General features: G+C 41.3%; 3 protein-coding genes across 6 annotated transcripts; 2 read left to right on the forward strand and 1 right to left on the reverse strand.

Annotated features, from left to right (window-relative positions):
- The first annotated feature begins 2,005 nt into the window (after window positions 1-2,005).
- Window positions 2,006-7,512, forward strand: nfe2 (nuclear factor, erythroid 2). 2 transcript variants are annotated; one of them, XM_038722526.1, is made up of 5 exons: window positions 2,006-2,129; window positions 2,697-2,770; window positions 4,776-4,854; window positions 4,960-5,097; window positions 5,857-7,512. In XM_038722526.1, the coding sequence occupies exons 3-5, from the start codon at window positions 4,807-4,809 to the stop codon at window positions 7,141-7,143; spliced, it is 1,473 nt and encodes a 490-aa protein (XP_038578454.1). In that variant the 5' UTR covers window positions 2,006-2,129; window positions 2,697-2,770; window positions 4,776-4,806; the 3' UTR covers window positions 7,144-7,512. The 2 variants fall into 2 exon arrangements, with proteins under 2 accessions (XP_038578454.1, XP_038578453.1); XM_038722525.1 differs by lacking the exon at window positions 2,006-2,129 and having other exon boundaries at window positions 2,486-2,770.
- On the reverse strand, window positions 7,338-11,180 carry hnrnpa1b (heterogeneous nuclear ribonucleoprotein A1b). Of its 3 annotated transcripts, XR_005444822.1 has the most exons (12): window positions 11,034-11,180; window positions 10,423-10,539; window positions 10,157-10,303; window positions 9,852-10,062; window positions 9,671-9,763; window positions 9,544-9,594; window positions 9,389-9,442; window positions 9,174-9,308; window positions 8,950-9,084; window positions 8,794-8,860; window positions 7,557-7,605; window positions 7,338-7,445 (listed from the first exon to the last, which is right to left on the reverse strand). XR_005444822.1 is itself a non-coding variant. In XM_038722529.1 (11 exons), exons 1-10 carry the CDS (start codon window positions 11,043-11,045, stop codon window positions 8,805-8,807), a joined length of 996 nt encoding a protein of 331 aa, XP_038578457.1. In that variant the 5' UTR covers window positions 11,046-11,180; the 3' UTR covers window positions 8,303-8,601; window positions 8,794-8,804. The 3 variants fall into 3 exon arrangements, 2 of the variants coding, with proteins under 2 accessions (XP_038578457.1, XP_038578456.1); XM_038722529.1 differs by lacking the exons at window positions 7,338-7,445; window positions 7,557-7,605 and adding an exon at window positions 8,303-8,601 and having other exon boundaries at window positions 9,686-9,763; XM_038722528.1 differs by lacking the exons at window positions 7,338-7,445; window positions 7,557-7,605 and adding an exon at window positions 8,303-8,601.
- Window positions 11,181-11,709: 529 nt separating this feature from the next.
- Window positions 11,710-17,119, forward strand: cbx5 (chromobox homolog 5 (HP1 alpha homolog, Drosophila)). Its single transcript, XM_038722530.1, has 5 exons — window positions 11,710-11,863; window positions 12,401-12,587; window positions 12,958-13,183; window positions 13,706-13,806; window positions 15,348-17,119. The coding sequence occupies exons 2-5, from the start codon at window positions 12,457-12,459 to the stop codon at window positions 15,487-15,489; spliced, it is 600 nt and encodes a 199-aa protein (XP_038578458.1). The 5' UTR covers window positions 11,710-11,863; window positions 12,401-12,456; the 3' UTR covers window positions 15,490-17,119.
- Window positions 17,120-24,119: the final 7,000 nt, after the last annotated feature.

The following is a 24,119-nucleotide window of genomic DNA, read 5'->3' on the forward strand; positions in this document are numbered from 1 at the left end:
CTCCATCTGCCCTTTCTATTTCTTTTTTTCTTTCCCAGAAACTAGCTCCAAAAATATTCACTTTTTGATACCACAACCCAAGGCACACATTCATTTTGTTTAGCAGTGAGGTGGTTTTTCCGCTCATGTCTGATACAGCTTTCTGGATGTTAAAACAAAACCAAAGATGCCACATTCCTCCATCTTTAATGAATAAATGAAAATGCCATGGTAACACCAGGACACATAGTAGTGGTGGGGAAACAACACATGAACATGTATGTTTAACCATTAATTCCAAATTAGATTTAACACACCCTAGTTAAAAATGCAATGCTCATTAAGAGAATTTTAGCCTGAGTGAGTCAACTGTGGGCACTTCCCAGCCAACATGTCCGGTCTATTTTTGAAGCGGTGTAGTTCGTCGCACTGAGGTGCACAATAAGAAAAGGCTCACATCCCTGAGAGGTTCAGACAAGCTGGAAAGCAGAGATGTCAAAGACTAATTGAAGCAAACAAACAGAAACAGGGAACGTGGGCGTTGACCTGGGAACTGTGTCCAGATTCAAAACCACTGTGGTCGCAGTAATAACAGGGTGCTTTCTGGCACGCTGTGGCAGTGGTTGAGTCAGGGGCTGGGTGCTAGGAACTCGGGTTGGGAAGTCCCTTCTTTGATTCCTGGTAGACATTCACCTTTCTTGACTCTGTCAGCCACCTACTTTTTCCATCTTAGAACAATGACAGAGAAAACATTAGGATTTATGTCTCAGTGGGATGTGATATTGTAATGGGCCGGCAAAACCCTACATGTTCTCATGGTTTTTCAATATACAGTGCCTTACTAAAAGTATTAACTCCGTTTTTGTTTAATACTAGCCCTAAACACACCCTTTGTGTTCTTGGATAATTAAAAATCCCAATGCCTAAAAAGACCTTTATCTTTTTAATGTGTAAAGTGTAATGCTACTGCGAATCACATGGACCATAAATATTTTACCAGCTATAAAAAAATTCTACTCCCCTTTCCTTTTTTCTGTATAATTGTTTTATAAATGTCATCCTTGAAGAATCAGAATAAGCTGAACAAAGATCACCTTTTAGGTTATTCAATTTATCACGCGTGTTAATAGTAAAGAGGTTATAAGTGCAATATTATTTTGTACGAATAATTGACTGAAGGTGTGTACACTTATTTTGTGTGGGTATACTTGTGTGAAGTTTAACAGAGTTGTTTCTACTCTAATTCACATTGTTTTCTGTTTCACGATGTGTTAAAAGCTAATTCACCCGCTGCATAGCAAGGACGAAAGTGATTGTGACATCTGTTTTCGCCTTTGCGCTTCTGAGAAAACAAAATTCTATGTAGTTCCGTGCTTAGTTCAATATACGGCTTACATTTTGTTGCACACTTAGGTGCAACGACTGCAGACTTTTCTGGGGATCCCTCATGTTCATGTAATTCTACGAACATGCATTTGCATCTGCTTATTTTACAGAGACTTTGCAGCGATTATTTTGAATATATGCAAGGCTGTAACCCATGTAGTCGTCTCATGTAGCTGAATTGACAGACACATATTTCAGTGTGTCCATCATATGTATCATCAACAAATGCTTTGAAAATTTAAATCTATCCACTATGTTGTACACAATGGAAGCAGTAGGGGGTCTTTTACAGACTATGAAGGGTCTTGAATATTTCAGGTGATGCAGATTATTTTTGAAATCATCAGTGACACAGGGACAGACTGTTATATATCACTGTCCATAATAAATAGGCACATGGAACAATAAATATGCAATATCTCTATCAGTAATTGTTTAGAAGCCGTTGCACAATAGAGCAGTTCTACATAACACAGCCTTTGTGAATTCACTGCTCGCAGTGCTTCTGATCTGGGCAATGAGGGGATTTTTTTGTGAGGGATTTTAATGGTCACTTGCTATGTAAGACACGCTCCCCTCCATTCTCCCCCTGCTCCTCTCTCTCCCTTGGCGGTTGCTCTGCCAGATAGAGGAACAATGTAGTCTTTCTTACCTGTCGGAGGGTGTGCATTCCATCCCCACTAAACTAAGTCTCAATCCTGCCACCAACCCACCCCTGCTTGCCTTGAACAGGGCCCTCACTGCAATGCCGGCTCTGACTCCAGGTGCTCCACATCACAATCCTCATACCTTTCGTTTGGGAAGATTTGAAAGGACCTACTTGTACGGTTTGGCCAGCACAGAGACAACCATCCGGCTAGTTTTCACTCACTTTTAGTTGTTTAATCTGATCGTTTCTTGTCATTACATAATTAGAATCAAAATTGCTTACAGGTTTGTTTTAAATTTGTAAACATCTACCTACTTCTATGTAGAATGACAGAATGATTGTTGTGGTGTATGCCAGACTGTTGGTTTGTGGTTTGTCGTGTGGGCAAAAGGGAAATTTGGAGGTTGGGGTGCAAGTGTGCTATTAAGGATACAAGAGGGCAAAAAAAAAAGTGGTGTGGGTGCTTTACAGGAAGATTGCGTTTGTCTGCACAGAGCCATCCCATTTATGCCGGTGGCCGTATGTGTAGCTGAACAGAGAGAGACAGACTTGAATGAGAGATAGGACAAGAGGCCTCGTGTGTTTTACTTCTTGTGATCTGTTAAAAGTGAGCAGCAGGACAAGCTATGTGAAAAAGAACATAATCTCCTTTTACTCATTTTTTTCTTCTTCTTACCACCAGGATTGTGCTTAACATCTGAAGCATTTTTTTTTTTTTATTCTTCCCCTGTTGAAGAAGCAGAGAATGTTGGTCAGGTATGTTCATTCACATCTTCCTTCTACTGATTTGTCAGATCTTTCTTTATTCTATTGCAAAGCTATGCTGAGAGGTTACAATGTTACTCGGATTAAGTCTTTATTGCAGTCTACTTCAGATAACATGACATTATGCATCATCATGTAACAAAGTAAAACTGTTAAAGAATGTAATTATACTGGTGCTGAAACTTCCATTCATTTAAGTTGTAACGAATACAGTTAATAACTCAGATTCAATTTTATTAGAAGTTTAGTCTTGCTGATTTAATTTGACTCTGTTTTGTCAACCCCTGTGTTTTACTGACTGAACCAGTGAATAGAGTTTTGAGTGCTGACAGTGAATTATGATTCCTTACAGCAAAGGAAACAGCCTTAAGAAATTTACCACAAACACAGCACCCGTTATAACAGGATAGAATATTTATAACTCCATGTTTCAGAACCACTAAACATTACAAAATTATTCACACATGACAGATGATTGCACATACAGCTCCCAGCGAAATAACAAACAATATTACAAATGCAATGCACGAAGGTTAGTACGAGGAAATTAGACACATAATTCAGATTAAAAAGGATTAAAGATTACCCTGTTCATGGATTACACAATTATGAAGTAGAATCATTGGAAAGAATTATACTGAAATACACCACATTTTGCAAGAATAAATTTTGTTAAGATCTGAGATGTAGACCATTAAATTATTTATTTTTTACATTATTTAGACTTAAACTCATTGAAACAAGAATATAATCTGTGACACCTCAGTGTTGCACAGACTCCAATTTGCCTGACTCTGATAACTTTTTTTTGGTCAACTTTTTAATTTGAAATGACTTTGCCCAGACACTGACTGCAGGCCGTGTCATAACAACCAAGTAATTTCTGTATTATTGTCAGTGGAGTAGCTTTAGGCTGCTATTTGGTGACATCACTTGTTACATCTATTGATATGAGGACTCCTGCTTGTTCAAAAATATTTATTGAATCAAAACTGTATTAGGAATGGAACATGTGCAAGTTATTAAATTAACCTTTTTGCTTTGAAGGCCGAGGATAAAATAGTAATTCTTGCCCACACATTAAAGTATTTGAATTACCCACATCAGTGTATATAAGGAAGATTCACTGATACCATTTATTGATTTATTTGTTAGTTTATTTAACAGGGGCAATACAGATGCATTCGATATAGGGTGTCTGCAGCCCCATCCCTAGTTAGGCTTTTACTTAAACCATCTAAACAAGCATTCAGATTTGGTAATAACATCAACAGGACAAATAAAACAGATTGTTTATGTGTATCTATGTGTGTGTATGTATTGTACAAGACCATGTATGTACTGATGTAAATGCGCACATGTGTGTATAAGTATCAATGCACAGTATGTAAGCATACAGGTGACAAGTGGATCAATTCAAAGGTTACTGAGGGTTCACGTCTTTGTCATTGTTTAAGACACTGTTTCAGTTGTGTGTTGAAAGATTTAAATTCTGATATACTTACTACAACTTCCATACAAGTTGTAGATGCTAAAACTTTAAAATAATGCCTACTTGTCAGAGCTTAGTCAAAACGGTTTAAAGAACACTGCCAACATACAGCAATATAACAAATTTTCCAAAGCAGCCATCAGGCCCCAGTCTGTATTGTAGAGCACGCTGTTTTCCCGCAGATTGTCTTATCAGGGGTTGGCATAGCTGCACCCCGGGACAGCTGATGGGAGGAGTCAACTCAACTGAACTGATCCCTTTCATGAGCTCCAAAAGTACCTACACAACACCCAAATAGTCATCTATTTAGCACTGGAAGGTCTACAGATATGTTATGTACTGTATGTGTTACAAATGTGTGTTAGAAGGTGTGATGTTAATGGTTCACAGAAACTTAGCCTGAGTGAATGTGGGTTTTTTTTTTACTTCTTCTTTGCGGTTGTGTCAAAGTGTAGAGGCGAGGTAGGTGATAAGAACTCTGCTGCTGCTCTGTGTCCCCACCAGGTTGGTTTTTTGCAACAAGAGCCGGTCCTGAATGTGTTCAACAGCCAACTATGTTCTCCCTTTGAGGAGAACCTGTGAGGTAGGTCTGCTACAGACACAGCTCAACACAACGTAACCATGCCTAAAACAGACTGATATTATGAACGAGGTTTTTAACAGTAATCATTTTCTTTTCTATTACAAGGTTTTAGCCACTCCAGGCAGGCTGTGTGGGGGAGTGTCCATGTCAACTAATCTCCCTGGAGCCAGGTCTCATGGAGCTCCTCAGGACACAGATATTGATGTGGCTTTTCAGGAGTTGATGGCCATCACAGAACTGCAGGTGACTCTTTAGCGCTGACACACTGTTTTAAAAAACAAAACGTTTTTTTATTGCAAAATGTTACTATGCTATGAGTCTTATCTGAGATACACCAATTTACTGTAGATGTCATAACAATACCGTATGCTGCATTTTCATGGTTGTGCAGGTTATATTGTTTTTAACAAACGCACACGTTATAAATCACTTTTTTATGATTTTCTGGGCTCCAAACTCACCAAGGACTATAGCAACCCCAGCAGAGATGCATCTTATAAATACATTTTAAACACTGACAAAGGTGTGTTATTCTCAGTAGCATGAAACACAACAGTTACAATGTGGTTCATAAATGGAAATAAACAGAATATGTTTCATTCTGATGGAATAGATACATATTTTCATCTGATGCTAACTGTTGAAAAGCTCACACACACTCAGCTGAGGAAGGCAACAATGGTCCATTTGAGTGATAGCAGGATGAAGGGATTGTGAGAGGGGGCAAGTGCTGTATGTTGCTAGTGGCCCCCTGCACTGCACAATAGCCATCTGTTTCCAGGTGAAACCTGATCACATCTATGAGCGCCCTTCATAGGCAATGGGTGGCATGCTGAAGTGGGGGCAAAGAGTGTTCTAGGGTGAATCAGATGAATTGTGAAAAAGACACTGTTCTAATTAACACGGAGGTCTTGTAAATTTAGTAATGGCCTTCAATCATTTTATTGCTGTTGATGTGACATGTCATAACTGGATATGCCCCTTTTGTTTTTGTCACTATAGTTTGAAGTCCCTGGCGAAGGCTCCTATGAAACAACACAGTACCAAACCATGGAGCCCATGGTCCCTATAGGAGGATATGGGATGGCTCAGTCTCATTCTGAGCCTCCTCCTGCGGCTTGTGTGCTCGGCACTGCTAACACTTATGATGGATGTTATTCCGAAGAGGTGCCTATCTGCCATCCTATGGGCAGCAACGCAGAGGCAATGTACGGACACTCTGAATCTCAGCTCAATCAAAGAATGCTCCCAGTCTCTTCACACACGCAGCCAACACTCATGGCTCCTAGGGAACAGATGAACATGTCAGGTACCAGTCAAGGGCACAGGAGGGCCAACGCTTGTCTCTCTCAGGGTCTGAGTCGGCACATGCTGTGGACTATACATGGACAGAGTTTGCACGCTCGCTCAGCTGATGATCTGGAGTCGGACTCTGGTCTGTCTCTGGGTTCTAGTCCACCTTTGGCCTCCCCAGATAATCCTGTTGGCGGTGCACCAGGTTACCAGAGTGTAGACATATGCACGACATATGGTGACAGTGAACAAGACAGCATGACTGAGCACGGCAGAGGAGCACACATCCATTACTCAATGGACTACCAGAGTCAATCTCACTCATATTTACACTCAGGTGCACAGCAGTCTTATTTTTCACCCCCCCCCTCTTTATCTCACACACAACCTAATGCTCCGACTCCTTGGTCAGTGAAACAGCAGGGTCAGTCCACTGCTCTGAGCAACCTGTACATTGACTCTGGAGTGTCCAGCAGAGGGAGCTCTCAGCATAACATGTATACAAAACCGCGAGGAAGCGTCTCCACTCATCCTCCACTGAGCAGAGATGAGCGCCGGGCCTTAGCTTTGAAGATCCCATTCCCAATGGAAAAGATTATTAATCTGCCTGTGGATGACTTCAATGAGCTCCTGACACAGTATACTCTGACTGATACTCAACTGGCACTGGTCAGGGACATCAGAAGGAGGGGGAAGAACAAGGTGGCAGCTCAGAACTGCAGGAAAAGGAAGCTTGAGAGCATAATTCACCTTGAAAAAGAACTGAACCAACTGGAGGCCCAGAGAGCACACTTAGCGCAGGAAAGGAGAGAGTTCCAGCACAGCTTGGGTTTTATTAAATGTCGCCTTGCAGACCTCTATTCAGAAGTATTTTCTCATTTAAGAGATGAAAATGGACAACCATATTCAATAGATGAATACTCCCTACAGCAGACACCTGATGGTAAAATTTACTTGGTACCTCACACAACTTTGCAAAAGAGCGATCAATGCTGAAGAATTGGAGACAGTCCAGTTGTTTAACACTCCTACATAAGGAAGTGCCTGATTGTGCCAACTACAAGTAAATTAACTGGCTGGAAGTTACACGTTAAGTTCATGTGGGTTTGACTTAAAACGCTCCTGTTAGACTTGCCATACTTTCATGTATACATTTTTCATGGTCTTGCAATTGAATGATAGGACAAGAGTGCTTTATAAAAAAATATATACTTTATTTAAAAAAAAAAAGTCTGCACAGCAGTCTTTAATTAAAAACTTATAAAGTCTTCAGCACCCGAATGATTGTTTCAGCAAACCTGTGAAAACAGAATGAAATTAAAATGTATTTTAAAAAAAAAACAAAAAAAAAAAAAACACCAAACACCACACTTTGGGTGGGAAGTCATGTGCAAGGTGTTGATTTGTACCATTGTCACTGAAATGATGTCAGGGTTTTGAGCCCACGTGTTGAGTTACCTAGAAAGCAGAAAACACCAAATAAGTAAAATGCAAACTTTCAAAAAAAAAAAAAAAAGTGTCTTCATTTCTGTTCACAGCATGCAATATGTTGTAGGACCTCTATGCACAATTAGGAGGTCAATTTTACCAGTCAACATTGGGTTAAGTCATAACAAAACTTGTTTGCAAGAGAGTGTTACATCATTACTGGGCTACACAACTCACTACCAGCTACATGACAAAAGCAAGACATACTATCAGTAGTTGAGAAGTCTGGTCTTACCTACAGACAGCATTTAAGCCCTTTGGTAGCTGCTGCCAACTAGCCTCAGGCTTCTGTTCTCACTCTCCCCTGCTTCAATGATCCTGGCGATGGTTTTGCTACTTCTCTCCCTCAGCTGGCTTCCATGGCTAGCCTCAAAGACTTTGCATGTAAGCTAGCATCCTCCAGATGATCTTTGCAGAACTCAGGGTACAGTCTGTACCATGCGATGCACTTTATGATGAATGTGCACCACTCCTTATTCTTTAATATTTTATTTGTAGATACATTTACTCAAGGAGTATGTGGTGACTAGTGCAGTGCTTCTCCCATCATCTCATGGAAGTGAGCCTTTCCCAACTCTTCAATGTCAAAGTGGCCCTCACTCCCACTTCGTGCACCATCTCGTAGTAAACATTCCCTTTCCCAAACCACTAAAGAGGCTAACAAGACTTTTTTTAAAAAAAACTGAAAGATGCTTTATTTCAGCTTGATTTGATGCAGTTACAAATAAAAACCAGACTTAAAGAAAAATCGACATAAAACCTTATTGGAATGCTTGCTTTCCAGAAACACATTGATGAGAAACACGTTTAAATGAAGACCCTCCATGATTTATCTACTGTACATCTCTTCTTGCAGCAGCTGTAACCTGCCACAACTGTTTGGCTGAGCAGATTTAGGAGGTAAACCTGCAGCTGCCCTGTCACTTCGCTCTCCTCTCCTTGCTCTCCTCTCCTAAGTACTCAGTCCTGTTGAACAATACGGAACAACATTGTTAACTGTGCACTGACTTTGTATGACCTAAGATCCAGAGTGATTTTTTTTTTTTTAATGTTATCTACACTTAACGAGTCCCTGCAACTACAAACTCTGGGTTTATGATGCCAAAAAAACGAAACAAAAAAAAAAAAAGTAGTTTAGGCATGCCTTCAAGTACTTACCACTTCACATTTCAGAATCGTCCTGGACGGCCATATCCACCATTGTTTGAGCCCCCTCCATAGCCCCCTAGAAGCAAACAAGGACTTCTTGGTTCATAGTATGCAAAAGGATAGACCGGACAGTATACATGCAGTCATCTGCTGTCTCCGTCTTACCGAAGTTCCTGCCGCCACCACCACCACCGCCGAAGTTGTTCTTCATTGGGCCAAAGTTGGAGGCCTGGGGGTCGTAGTGTCCCATGTTACTATAGGTATTTCCGCCACCACCACCTCCGCCGCCACCGCAGTTACCTAGGATTAGATCATTTGCAAACTTTGTCAACTACATGTTGAGCACAGAATAGTTTTGTAGTATTGTTAAAAGGGGGGCCAAAACTTACCATAGCCATTGCTGTCATAACCATTTCCTCCATAGCCTCCACCACCACCGCCGCCACCCTGGTTGTAACCTTGGTTATACCCACGGTTGCCACCATTATTATATCCACCAGGGCCGCCAGGACCACCACCATAGCCTGCAAAACACATTCTTTAAGTAACTTGCAAGCAACAACCAAAAATAAATTTTATATATACACCAAAATTTCCTACTTACCACCATCGCCTCCATTGCAGTTGTAAGGACCATCACCATATCTACCCCTGCCACCTAAGAGAAGCAAAGACGCAAAGTCAGGTTTCAGACATACTAATACAAAAAAAAAAAAAAAAAAAGGGGGGGGGTGCAAAACTGATTTTTTTCAGTCTTACCCTGATTAAAGCCTCTGTCGTATTCATAGGGCCTTCCACCACTGCTGCGACCTAACAAAAAACACCACACACCACACGTTAGCTCTGGAACAGGACCAGTTGTAGGGATAGTTTGAATGTGGCTTACCTCGCATTCCCATACCCGCAGTCTGCATTTCCTGCTTTGTGAGGGCCTTCCTTACTTCACAGTTGTGGGAGTTTATTGTGTGGTATTTCTGGACTGTTGGGAGTAGGGGAATTTGTGTTTACATTCAGTACATGTTCCAATACAATTAAAGCTGGTACAATCCACAAGAGAAATTACTTACTGACGATCCGGTCGACAGAATCATGGTCATCAAACGTCACGAAGGCAAAGCCCCTTTTCTTTCCAGTATTACGATCAGTCATGATGTCAATGACTTCAATTTTACCGAACTGTTCAAAGTAATCTCGCAGGTGGGCCTCCTCTGTGTCTTCCTTAATGCCACCCACAAAAATCTTTTTCACTGTTACATGGGCACCTGGACGGTTTGAGTCCTAGAATTAGAGAGATTTGCTGTTAAATTACTTCCATAATTTACATGGAAGTAATTTACTGAGAGCCGGTTTTGTAAAGTCAAATGTCACATACTTCTCTTGATACTGCTCGCTTAGGCTCAACAACTCTTCCATCAACCTTATGGGGGCGGGCAGACATGGCGGCGTCAACTTCCTGTACTGATGAGTATGTGACAAAGCCAAAGCCTCTGGATCGCTTGCTGTTGGGATCCCGCATAACCTAAAGGTAGCGGATCAATTTACTTCCAGTAAATCACACATACTTGCTTTCAATGCATACCAATATGAAGGTAAGGGTACGAAAAGCAGTAGCGTTTTATTATAGATATTTCCACTTACCACACAATCTGTAAGCCCTCCCCATTGCTCAAAATGAGCCCGGAGGCTTTCATCTGTGGTCTCGAAGCTCAAACCACCAATGAACAGCTTGCGAAGCTGCTCCGGCTCACGTGGGACCTAAACAATGAACAAAGCAATACACTCGTATGAGGGTATATTCATTTCGATAATAATTGTTAATAAACCGCTCCAGCATTAACAATGCACTAGTCGTGCATTAATCCAATCCTGCGTCACACATCAAACATCGGGTCAGGGTGGAGGAGACGTCGCCGCCATTAACGTTAGCAGGCCAGACGGATGATAGTATTTTTATTAACAGAAACATGCAAATACTAATTGCATGCGTTTGTTAATGCTGCGGTTTTGTGTTATGTATAAGTTTACCGGCAACAAGACTGATTAAACTCCTGAATTTCGTAAATCGCTGGCCACAAGAACAAAAGGCCACGAGGCCCAGCTGCTGTAAAATGGCGTCTTAACGTTTATAGCTGCGATCAAAAGCGCAGTTGCATTAAGCACTAGTATCAGCAATAGCTTCGAATAACTACGGGGTTTCGACGCGCAAAACAAGAGAAGCATATAAAAGGCTTTCTGAATTCAATACTCACATCTTTCGACATCTTGCAGCTATATCTTTGAAGACTTCTCGTAAACTGGCCGGGGAGAGGTGATCTGCGTCAGACGAGCCTAGCCCGATCCTCAACAGTACAATAAATAGCAAAGGAAACACCTCTTTCACACAGCAATTGGTTAGTTGTTCCCGCTGCAGTCTGTCGTCAGCATTGAATGAATACTGATTGGGCCAAATTCTATCAATCACTCCTAACGGCCAATAACCTGACGGTAGGCGTGCATTTCACGTCACGACGATAAAAAAAAATGGTGATGTATGTTACACAGTGAGTGAATTATATATCCAAATATTACGTTTTGTGCATAGAATTGACACATCTGGATTAATATCGTGGATGCACTTAAGGGAGACACATAATTACAAATTAAAACAATAGTTCACCAAGCATAAATGATTCTAATGTATGACTTGAGCGTGGAGGATGATCTGTGCCTTTCTCAGTGCAGCGACGCCAAGATACTTAATATACAACATGTTAATATCTATGCAGTGAGGCCCACACTGCAGATGTAATACAATTAACACGCCTTAACAATGAAGTTAAAAGCGTGGTAGGAAACGGTAAATGGTAGTAGGGAACCATGTTGGGTAGCGAAATATGTAGGTCATCAGCTGACCGAGGGGCGGGTACATTCATTGTGCGCCTTTAACGCGCGCTTTTTACGCACAGAAGCACAGCACCTTTTTGTGATCCAGGCTAGAAGCTAAAGCAGCCCCATCGTTGCTTCACATACCGTAGGTCCACAAAAGACGCGTTATCGCTGCGGTTACCTGGTCGAAAACAGCGGTCTACATATCCGAAGGGTAAGAAATAGTTAACACACGAAAGTGCGTCGTGTGGCTGCAAGTAACTTCATTGTTCTACATTTGCGTTTCGGTGTCAAAGGTAGCCAGCGTTAGCTTGTTGAACCGTTAGCTTGCATGCTACTTGTAAGTTTGCCTTTCATGGCTATCGGTTAGCTAGTAGCTTAGCAAACACCACATCATATATTCACTGCTATGTGCACGTATTAAGTTTACTGGTAACGTTATGTAACCTTTTTGATATTAACCATTTTCGAGTATTTTAGAGGTGTTTGGCCAGCCGATTAGTTAAGATTTTCCCCCGGTTTGCCGTGCCTGTTGCAGATTGGATAACGACAATGAAATGATGCCTGTCGTTGATATACGATAGTGTTTAGCTAACATTGGCTTAGGTTAAAGTATACCGACCAGCAACTACAAGGGCATGGGTCGTGCTTAACGTTAATATATATAACTGTTACAGCCGCATATATCTCGGCTAGAACTGTGGAAACGATTTTCATATTAACGTTAGTTCTTTATCGTTTTCCTGTACAGGGAAGTGCCGTTGGCCTGCGACAGAGTAACGTTAGCGTTCAGCAACAAACTTTGCTATGGGCAAAAAGTCTCGCGAAGAAGACTCTTCATCCTCTGATGAGGAAGAATATGTTGTGGAGAAGGTGCTGGACAGGAGGGTGGTGAAAGGCAGGGTTGAGTTCTTCCTGAAGTGGAAAGGATACTCAGAGTAAGTTGTATTCCTGCCAGTGTGCCTACCAGTAACTCAACGTTACTTACTTAAATCACACGCATTTGATACTACTTTGGAGATTATTGTTTTGAGGTTTCACATACAATGGTGGCATCTTTTTGCTGAAATGAAATACTTATTTAAAGACCAAGAAATTATGGATAAAGAGGATGAATTATAATGTTATGATCATCACATGTGATATCAAGGTTTTGACATACAGTGACTTGCTTTTGGAATTTGGTGCATATCGATAAACACAGTAAGAGTACAAAAGTCAAGAAGTATAAATAGAAAACTTAATAACGTGTGAACAATGAGTCATGGCTATACAGGTACTGACTTCCTGCACTGTGATCTTCCTCAGAAAGCACAATACGTGGGAACCAGAGAAGAATCTGGACTGTCCTGAGCTTATTTCAGAATTCATGAAGACCTACAAGAAAAGCAGTGGTGGAAGCTCCACACCCAGCAGTGGGGCCAGCAAATCAAACACAAGCTCCCTGGGACGCTCCAAAGACTCAAGCAGCTCAAAGAAGAGAAGCTCCGATGATGATGAGGAGGGTGGTAGTAAGCCCAAAAAGAAGAAGGAGGTACGCACTGTTTGGCAATAATTCTATTTTGTGAATAACATGGAAATATGATTCCTCCAAAATGCAAAAAATTGCATTTAAAGTCTGCAGAGGATGGGTTGTAATGCAGCCAAAATACATTATTTGCATGTGTGAGGTTAAAATCTTTACATGCTTTGTGTGCGGCTCAGTGGGAGCTCCAAAGTAGCTTTCCTCTCTTGGGAGAAACAGTAGCTTGGCTCTTGATTTAAAAGCACATTATTTGTATGTTAATTTTTGGTTGGGTGTCACATGTAGAAAAGAGAGCAGCTTTTGCTCTTCATATATTTCCAAGGACACACTATTGCATCAGTGGGGTTGGACTGAATTTCATATTTTTCTATTTACTTAAGTGTATTGTCTAGGGGGAAAGTCTGTAAAACTAATAGCTGTAAAATGTTTTTCTATCCTAGGCAGAATTATTGTGAGAACAGTGGACACATTGTGTAAACACACACTGTTAGTTTACAGTCTCACAATTTGTCATGATCTACTGTCTTTCAGGATGACATTCTAGTTGCACGTGGCTTTGAGAGAGGCCTTGAGCCAGAGAAGATCATTGGAGCAACTGATTCATGTGGAGACCTCATGTTTCTTATGAAGTGGTAGGTTTTGTTATATTCATCTCAAAATTAAAATATTTATTTGGTTCATGCTTTTTGTTAAGTCTTTTTCCTTTTTTATAAACACGCATCATTGTTACTGATGTCTTTTCTTCAAGACCCCTTACCTACAATTATGAGACATGTATTGTTCACCCCTTGCCCTGTTGGTGTCCGTTCACTGCACCTGCAGAGATGCCATGTTTCACTTACCGACCCCTTTGATTTCATCAGTAGGTTTTGTGGTTAGGTAATTTTGAGGAATGGTTTGGTTTACAGCATGCCATGCTGTGTTTTTCCAGTACCAGCTCGGCTCGACTCTACTCGGTTTGGCCATCCTCCGTTATCCATTGCAGATAGTACCCCTCAGTGTAGCTGTCGTCATAGCGACCCCACACAGAACGGCGGCAATGTAATATTCAATGCGTTGACTCAAGGTCTTCTCAATTGATCGAATCATCTGCTTTTAGGGGGCAGCTCTAATTAAATCAGAAAATACACCGCTTTAATTCCCCGGGTAGAGTGGGAGTGGTAGTCTTAAATATATCCTTACAAACAGTAACAAAACAGTGTTTTGTTTTTTCTTCTACTGATAATTGCATGAATAACTCATAAGTGCACTGTATGTCTTTCCATTTAATCAGGTACTTACTATTTGTATTTCTCAGGGAGGGGGGGGGGGGAAACTGGTATTGTTGCTGTACTGGTTTCTCATTTCTGTGGGTGTTGCCTGCAACGGTTGTCGTCTGTACTATTGCTGCTTGCAACTTGTGATGTCATGATGATTTGAAACGGCAGCTCTCAATATGCTAGATTGCAACTGACAGATTACCCATTAGCAGCACTAATGGCCTGGCTGTCCATTCATATACAAACAGTAAGCCACCCCATAAAATTTGATGTCATTTACACATTAGCTAGATGGATATGCGTAGTATGTCGTCACTCATGCCTGGTCAAGCTCCATTCTAGGGTATTTGCTTGTTCAAAATGAGGCAACAGTTGTACTACAGCTTTAATTTGTTTTATTTTTTGAATTGGTTGGGGAAAAGGACTGTTGGAATATGTGAAAACAGAAATTAAAACTAAAAATAAGCAAAGTAGGCAGCTGGAGCTTGTGATTCTGTTTAGGATATGGCCATAAGAAGTATTTGGGTTTTTTTAAAGAAAATTACAGTGGTTTGGTGTCAAAACATCTGACATCAAACAATAAATGGCACAAAATACCAAGAACACGAATATATAACAGTTTATCTTAAATCACTCAAGTATCGGTTGGCTGTTTTTCTGTTGGCACATAATTTGACATCCATAGACATAATTAAAACGTGCAATGCATTTAGGATGTACAGACATTATAGTGGTATATTTCTCCAAGTTACAGAAGGCCATTAATGTGCACACAATGCAGTATATTATTAGATGCTATCTTTGAAAATCTTGAGGACAGAGATGCTACATGTTAGTGTAATACCCAACTTGCGCAGAGTTGCTCAGTTCTGAACTGATTATAAACACAAACTTTTGTCTTTTCTTTCTCGCAGGAAAGACTCTGATGAGGCTGATCTCGTGCTTGCCAAGGAGGCCAATCATAAGTGCCCACAGATTGTCATAGCCTTCTACGAGGAACGTCTCACCTGGCATGAAGACAGTGAGAAGAAGGAGAAGGATGCTGTCAGTGCATGAGTGAATCACCTCAGGAGGGAACAGGACCTCCTCCACTGCAGGGACAGCCTTGAGTCAGACATTTTTCACTCCCAAACCTCCCATCCTTCCTCTTCACCATGTCCAACAAAGACAGCGGACAGTCGTGTGTTATCTGTACCCACGTACCCATTGAAGCACAAGGGCCCAGACTGCTGAGAAGGATCCATCAGACAGGAGGGGAAGCTGTAGCGGACATGGGTGATGTGCTACTTTGGAGGGTTTCTGCTGTTCTGTCTTTGTATTCTTTACCTTCTTTTTAATGTCTTAACACACCATGTTTTAGTACTTTTAGCGCAGTAAGATATTTTGCATCCATGAGCACACGTGGCATCTGTCAAAACTCAGAACATAGTCTTGAGAGCCAGAGTTCATACGAGATAAGTTAACCATGCGCTTGTCCCACGGAAGATGCACAGCACCCATCCTAAAGTAGGCAATGCACCTTGTTGCTTTAAGAACCCACCATCACCAGTGAGGATCAAACCGTAGACTAATATTCAGGAAGCAACCACCGCAACACTTTCCTGAATACATAATGACTTCCTTTTAAAACTTTTTTTTTTTTATTATTTTTTTAAGATCTCTTCTTCAGTTTGTCCTGTCTACTCAGTTTTCAAACTTGCATGACACTGGCCAATTATGTCTTTACAACAAAGTAATGATATCCTTGTTAATCTTTTTTTTATTTTATTTTTTAAATGTAATTTTTGTTATTTCCAAGTTTTTAACGTGAACATTGTGTGGTGTTTTATTTTTAAAATCACAGTTCAAGAAAAACAAATTTGAGTTTTGTACTTTTCAACTGCAGTGTTGTCTTCGGACCAGTCTCATGTTAACAGGTTAGACAATCTTAACTGTAGCCACACAAAATTAAACGAAACCAGCATTTATGACGAGTCATTGGAGTCTGCCACCTTGTGGCTAAAAGATGAAAATCTTGACCAGTCTATTATGACAACCCTGCAGTTTTAATGGTGTTATTGATCTCAGTAGTTAGTGATACTTTAAAGGGTTTTGTTTGTTTTAACAGTGTAAAATGGTAAAAAAAAAAAATCCATGCAATAAGAGTATTTGTAGATACCATTGTAATATTTGAGTTGAATAATTGAAACCAGTTATTGATTGGATTATGCATATCATGGGTTCTATTGTGATGAGTCATTTCATTGTTCTCTGATAAAAGTATTAAACAATGTTGCTATCTGAGAAGAGGAGGTCAATTCTTTTACACAAGATGGATGCCAGATTTGTAGTTTGATCTGCTGTGCTCCAACATGGACTCTTAGGACCAAATATTTACCGTCTACAGACTGAGATCAGCTGTTTGTTCTCATTATTTCTTTTTTTTTTGGCTTTAATCAATATTGTGAATGAAGGCTGTGACCATGCCATCTACCCTTTTATGCATACAGTACATTCATCATGTCCCTTGAAATCACTTAGATTATGGTTTTGGTGTATTTCCTCTCATTAAAATTTCCTTTCAGACCCTTGAGTTTTGTCCTCAGTTTTAGTCGGTGCAGAAATTTTAAAATTAGACTATTTCCTGTGTCAACTAAATGTTACAAATGTGTACAGTAGCCCCTTTAATAAACATTTTCAATGTTAACAGTTGGTGTCAGTTGGCTTTTATTTTAGGATATGAAAGGGACTCCTGCAGAGAGAATAAATTACTTGAGTTTGAACCTACACCCCGGGATTAAATCATTGCTGAGCTGGGGGAAAACCAGACATATGATTGTTGTGGTTTTGATGAAATGGTAATAAATGTACTACACTGAACCTTAGCTTAACATCAAGACATTTCCTAATGGTGGGGTGGGGTGGTGGGGTACTATCTGCCCTGGGGGAATAATAAAAACCCAAATGTCACAAGTATCATGAGACTGAAGCTGTTTACCATGGCCACTATTTAAAATGTCAGGAAGTCTTTCTTTGTTGGGAAAAAAAATGTTAGCGCATCAGCTACTCTCACCCTGCAGATGGCGCTGTTAAACAACACAAATGCAAAAGTCTTAAGTCATTCACAGTTCAAACTCTTAAACTTGCTCACTACAACAACTATATTTTCTGAACTGCCTTTATGGATTATTATACATATTTTAGAGGGGCACAGATTGTATTTACTAACATCACGTCTTTTTCTAGCACATCAGTTGGCTTCTGAGTCACTTTGGCTCTTGGATACATCTGCTGAACCCACCTGTAGGTCCACAAACTCATGTTGAGCAGTGAAACATGCAGTGTCAGACTTGCACAGATTTATTTTGAAGCGGAGTTCCTAGAGCCATAACAGGCTGAAATGTGTCTAAAATAAACATATGAAGAATGTTTCAAATGATTTCCATTTGATGTGATAATGTAGTCAAAACAAAAACAGTCAGTGTAAGCACAACATAGCTTAGATGACTAACTATGCAGAATGAGTCATGCTGTAATATATGAGGAACAGTTTTCTCCATTTGAACGTGACTCAAGGAATTTGACATGGAGGTGGCAAGTACACCACTAAATCTGGACTTCAAAATGTAAGGATGGGCCCCCACTTTGTTACAATCTGGCCACCATGACTAAAATGGGAAATTTGTAGTTTATTATAATTAATATATGTCGATGAAGAATAGTGTCTCTGCCACGGGGAACCACAGCAATATCAGCAATAAACTGCAGTGAAGGTTGAGCCTAATCCTTGTTCTTCTCTCATCACCCTCTTTTTCTTTCTTGCTGCCTTTTATAGTGACTCTCTCTCTCTCGCTCTCTCTCTCTCATTGACAAGCACACACACAGACACACACAAAGTGCTGCTCAGCTACGTCTAAAGTGATGGAATTTTCCTAGCAAAAAGGCTTTTACACTCCAAATGGAATGCAAAGGTCACTAGTAAATTTCCAGCCCCTGGGACCATTAAGCTGGGCAAAGGGAGCGAGCAGCAGGCTGTTTTATGGAGCCTGGAGCTGTCTGCTGACAAACCCAGGCCAGTAGGTTTGGTTGAGAAAGCCACAGTGGCGCTCATGGGAGCTCTGCCTGTGATCTGTGTGGCAAATACAAATGCAGAGGCAGTTCTGGTACGTGAGTGGTCACTGGGCATGCAGAGGGAAACTTCATCGAAGCTAAAAATCCAAACGAGGAAAATCTGATTTGAGCCTTGTGCTAGAAATGAGTGTGTACTGAATGTGTGGTAGAGTCAATAAGGAGTTGTCTGTGCCTTGTGTAACTAAAAAGTGTCTGCTTTTCAGAGCACATACTTTTTTTTTTTTTTACATTGTATTTAAGAGTTATAATTTGCAGTATTTTTAATTAGAAACAATAAAACATGTACATGTCATGTAAAACATTTACATGGGTTTGTCTTGTAAACTTTGTTCTATGTCTCAGTGGGGATCATGTGTTAATATATAGTTACAATTTTGGTGTAAATGTATTTAGTTATTTGCAGCATCCTCCCTACACTTAAAACATAGTCCCTCCTGTACCAGTAACTTCCAGTGCAAATGAGTTCCACAGGGTCCTGCCCACGGCAGAGGTGGATTGTCTTGCAGCACATTACACAAAATGAGTGTCAGGGGAGCTGTGGCAAGGGAAGGGACTGCTGCAGTGGGCCTCATCAATGTTACACCGCTTGTTCAAGGATGCCACTAAAACAGCAAACAAATAAATGTGCACCCATGCAGATAACACACAGGCGGCACAATGCACTATTACCTTGTTTCTGTAAGAAAAAGCATTCTTAGTCTTTAGTTAGTGTCTAAGTGAAACTGTGAAAAAATTTGTGTAATAAGTCATGAGTATCGCAGCGGCCAATGTAATTCGATGTGGCCTTACTCCTGCTGTGATCCATAAAGGCACAGCTGCCCAACGGCTGTGTCTCCATTTCCTTGTTGCAACCAGATAAAAAGTTCTGCAGCGATGACTGGCACATCATCCCTCCACACAGTGCACTGAAGGTGATTGCGATGTGATGCTCTAATTTGGGTGGCTATCACACTTAATGTGCAGTAAAGCACCATAGACAAAGCTTCTTCGTTCTAAATGCCCCTTCTACTGCGCCACGGCTCTCACCGCCAACTCTCTGCTGGCTGTGTTTCCCCTTCAACACCCCCCTCCCTTCATCTCCTCTCCCCACCAGGGGAAAGAGTTATAGCTGCCATAAAAGGCAGGTAATGCATTGTTAACTAATTCTGTCTGCTCAGAGCTGATATATCCTCTGCTCTAAATCTCTGTGCTTCAATAAAATGCAAATGCTAATGCTTGCCCTCCATGAGCTGATATCATTTTTAACAGGCCAGAGGTAAATGCTTGAAAAGGGTGGGGTGGGCCAGAGTCTGTGACATGGTGGGACTCTGAGCCTTTATGGTACATTCTGTCAGAAAGGAGACCTCCAGACCTCCAGACCTGATCCACACAATACTGGCCAACAGTTTGCATGTATGTAAGTGTGCACATATGGCTGCAGGTATGGACGCGAGATGGTAAAAGCACATTATTAATAATCTAGGTGTGAATGGGAGTAGTTGACCTGTGATAGTATGGTACCTTTGTTATTTAGAAGTAGCACTAGAAGCATTTCAGTCAGTACTCATTCAGCATCAAATAACAGAAGCCAATTTGCCTGTGGATGTAATGCATCATATTTCCATGTTAATAGTATTGTCATACTTCGTGTAACCTTGGGCTTCTAAATATTGATCCACTTCTAGATTTTCAATTATCCTGTGCCGTTTTTCTGCCATCTGGTAAGGACCAATGATTTGTGTTCCTTCATATCTGGAGGCTTGTCCTGTAATTAGACCATAAATTAATTTGCAGAGAGGAGAGAGAGAGTAGAAAAGATTGAAGGCATTAAGCAAGTCCTCGGTGGTTGGAGACAGAAAATCGCAGGGATTTTCTGTCTCCAAACCCACAGCATAGTGTTTTATTCATTAGAATAAGATAACTGGATTACAAATTCCAACCCCATAACTTTTCTGTCCCTGCATGTGTCACTTGTTTTTCTTTCAAGTATTTAAAACCATGCTGCTGCTAATGATTGCTTGTAAGTCAGTTCTTCAATAAATGACTAGCAATCATCCACTGACATAATTATACCTAATTACTTGCAGTGCAGTAGCAAAATGATTAGGAAAAATGGGGCATATTAGTGTCAAAATGTGTGTGAAACTTTGCAGTGAAATGTGCTGTGAATCCATCAGTGAATCACTCCACAACAATTGTGTGCTTTGAACCTAGCTCTTATTTACAGCGCAGCTCAAGTGGAGGTCCTAAAAACCAAATGCATCTTGATTGATTTTAAATTGGGAGTATATGCTCTCCTGCAGGATTAGCTCATTGTCCCCTGCTGCTAAATTACACAAAGTGATTGGGGCTGTCGCTGCACAGTGTCTGAGAACTACAACTGCGGCTCTTTGCCATGTGGAAATTCACATTAGACAAGCCTAAGTTACTCTCTTAAAGCAATTAAAAGGGGAAAAAATAACAGAATGGGCTTCACTTGTGGTGTAAAATGCAAAATCAGCAGGGTCTGAGATTGAAGCACTGTATCCAGACTATGCAGGGTGAAGTGACAGTGAGACCAACACAGTGTGTAGGTGGAAATTCTGCACTAGTGTACCTACTCTACATGATAGCTTGGGTGTTATTTAGGCAAGGCCACAGCTGCCAGCACACTCTGATCATATCTTGTGGGGCCTGAGAGGCAAGGTCAGGCAACACAGAGCCCACCTGCTCCCCCCATTCTCCATCACACAGTCCCTCGGCCCTGGCCTCCCGGAGGAAACACGCCTGACTGCTGCGCTGCTACAGACAGCATGTGTCCCTGAATTTATGATGGCGACTTATTGGCGGCCTTTCACGTTAAAAGTCATCTTGAGTTTCCTCAGTCTAGCTGTATGTGTGGCGAGCGTTAATCCATTAACATTCAGAGCAGACACGTACAGAGGCTGGCTTTCTGTCAGCCCCGAGCCCTGACAGTCTTTGACCCACCGCTGACCACAACATTCTCCCGCCTCTGCTCCCAGCCATAGCCAGCCTCAACATAATACAACGCCATAAACTATCTAATGTTACACTGTATATGAATTGAAGTATTATACGCTTGAGGTCCAATATGCAAGGCTTACAAGCCAGTGAGTAAAGTCCAGCTGTGACAGCCTCGTTTTGGCAGAGTAGGAGAAAATCACATCTGTCTACAGAACTCTCCACATCCTACATTTTAATTGTTGGATGTCAAATGAACGTAAAGTTTCAGTCCTTTCTGTTTCCATCAAGGATTAGAGTTCTGAGAGGCCATTAAATCCCTAGGATTTTCTGTGGTGGTATTTATTTCAACAGGAGATGTTGAAGTTCATATTAAGTGATCCACAAGGAGTAGTTCTGGCAGAACTTAAAATGCTGCAAGGCCTCAGAATAGAGAGCTTTCAACAACATGGGCTGGTCTGCTGCTAGAGGTGGCTCCTGGACTGATTATAATTTTAGTGGCTTATAAAGCCTTGATAAATACTTTATAAAGCCTCGTTGCATAACAAATCTAACACATAAAAGAAGCCATAGCTGTTTTCCGCACAGGAAAAAGGGGCTCTTGACAGGTTCTTGAATAGGTTTTATAATTCAATATTACAACCACCTTCCTTGTAAGGGCCCTGTCATCTCCTGGGGCCCACAGGATATATACGTTAAACACACATTCAAGTGCTCACAGTCTAGTCCATTACGCTGATTAGAAGTAAACATATTTGTAATAAAACTTGGTGAAATAGAGGAGGATGGTCTGTGCACTGATTCATGGTAGAATCTTGGTGAAATACAACGTGTCTTAGGTGTCATAGTTCTGAGGGCGCGGGAGTGATACAGGGCTTTACTAACAGGATCTGTAACACATATGAGCCAATTTATCCAAACAGCTCATGTCTAAACATTGAGTCCTTCATCTCAACTGCTGGCCAGAAATAAAGGAGTGTGGCAGAGGTCCAGTAAACGTGAGAGAATCTGGGAAGCAGAGCAGACCAAACAGATGTCGTTCCACAACACAGACGCCTCCTACTTCTATCCCCCTGCTCTCTGCTGTCGTTCCTCCACTTTACCTGACTGTCCATTTGTCTAATACCTCCTCTCTTTCCTCTCTTCTTATTTAACAGCGCTTGTGTTGTCTGGTATGAAATCTGTTTGCCATGAACCAACCACACATTACATAAGCATTGTTGGAGGGTTTAACGGTCCATTTTAGCACAGAGAGATGTTTTTTTTAAACCAGGCAGCGGTTATTAGAGGAAGAAGAGCAGGAAGAAGAAGAAGAAAGGGTGGATCATGTGTTTCCACTTTTGACCTCCCCACTTTGGCATGTACACACCTGGTTCAGCTTAGAATGCTGTTTCTGTGGAATAGCTGGCGGCTAGTGGTTTCATCTGCAAAGAGGAGGTCTAAATATTTAACACCACAGATTCTCTCTTAAAGGTTATCCCGTGTGTGTTCTGAAATGTGTTGTAATGTCAGTCAGTGCCAGGCAGCCAGTGCTGGAGTCCTATCCATGTTGAAACCTGAAGAAATGGTTTCACCTTTTGGCAACACCAACAATCTTGTTTAAAAAAAAAAAAAAATTACTGTAGATGTTAACAGGCCAAGAAAGATTACCTTTGATAAGTGTTGTTAGCAAGGCTACATTACTTCAAAATGGCATCTTTAAAAGGCATGTTTTAGGCCCAACAATGTGAAAATGTATGTCAGATGTGTTGCCTTGATGATGGGAAGGGCAAAGCACGGCCACCTCAGACTCTGAGCTACTCATCTGTTTCCTATTGGTGGAAGTGATTCTCGGAGGAAGGCAGGGGCAGTAGATGAAGGCAGACTGGGATAGAAGGACGGCAAAAAAAAGTAAAAAGGTAGAGAAACAGGAAATGACAGTGTGACCCACTGGGTCCATTTACTACCTTGCCAGAACCCCCTGGCCACAGCCAACCTACTGGGCCTGCAGTTTCCATCACCTGCTGCTTCTGGTTCCCCCACATAAATCCAGGTGCTCCTGAATAAAGCTCTCTTTCTCCAGGAGCCACAGGGAGCCGGCGGGGAGGCTGCACGCTGAAGGGGCTGTTCTGCTGCAACAGTGAAGCTCTGCCTCCTTGTGAGAACATGTCATGGAAAATACTGCTCCAAATAAGGCTGAGCTAAAAGAGGCAGAGAGCTGGGGATTTCCATCAACCCCCTGCTAGTTCAAAGATCCATTCCTTCATTTTATTAATTCTGTCTTCTAATTAAAAGAAGCTGGACCAACCATTATAAAGTCGCTGCATCTTTTTATTACTGTTGTCTACCTGGCTGATATTAATAAAAGCCCAGTCTTCTGGGAAGGGAGACTCTCAGCCCTCCCCAGCTCCTCACTGCCCCCTGGCATCCTGAATGGACGCTGCAGTCACTGAGCTGATAAACCATAGAAATCATTCCTGACTTCAGCCAGAGCTCTTTACAGTACCTTCAGCGCACCCTGGTGATGGATTAATGCACTGTTGTTGTCATTTTATTGCCATTTTATTGCCCTGGTGCAATTTACCAGGCTTTATGTGCCTCCGCTGTCCGGCGGAGCGACGCGCAAGCGCACGAGGCCAGCATTCCTAGACAAAGGA

Source organism: Micropterus salmoides, unplaced genomic scaffold, assembly GCF_014851395.1.
Source record: "Micropterus salmoides isolate LMB-PRFRI ecotype aquatic unplaced genomic scaffold, ASM1485139v1 Ms_hic_scaffold_16, whole genome shotgun sequence".
Classification (NCBI taxonomy): Eukaryota; Metazoa; Chordata; class Actinopteri; order Centrarchiformes; family Centrarchidae; genus Micropterus; species Micropterus salmoides.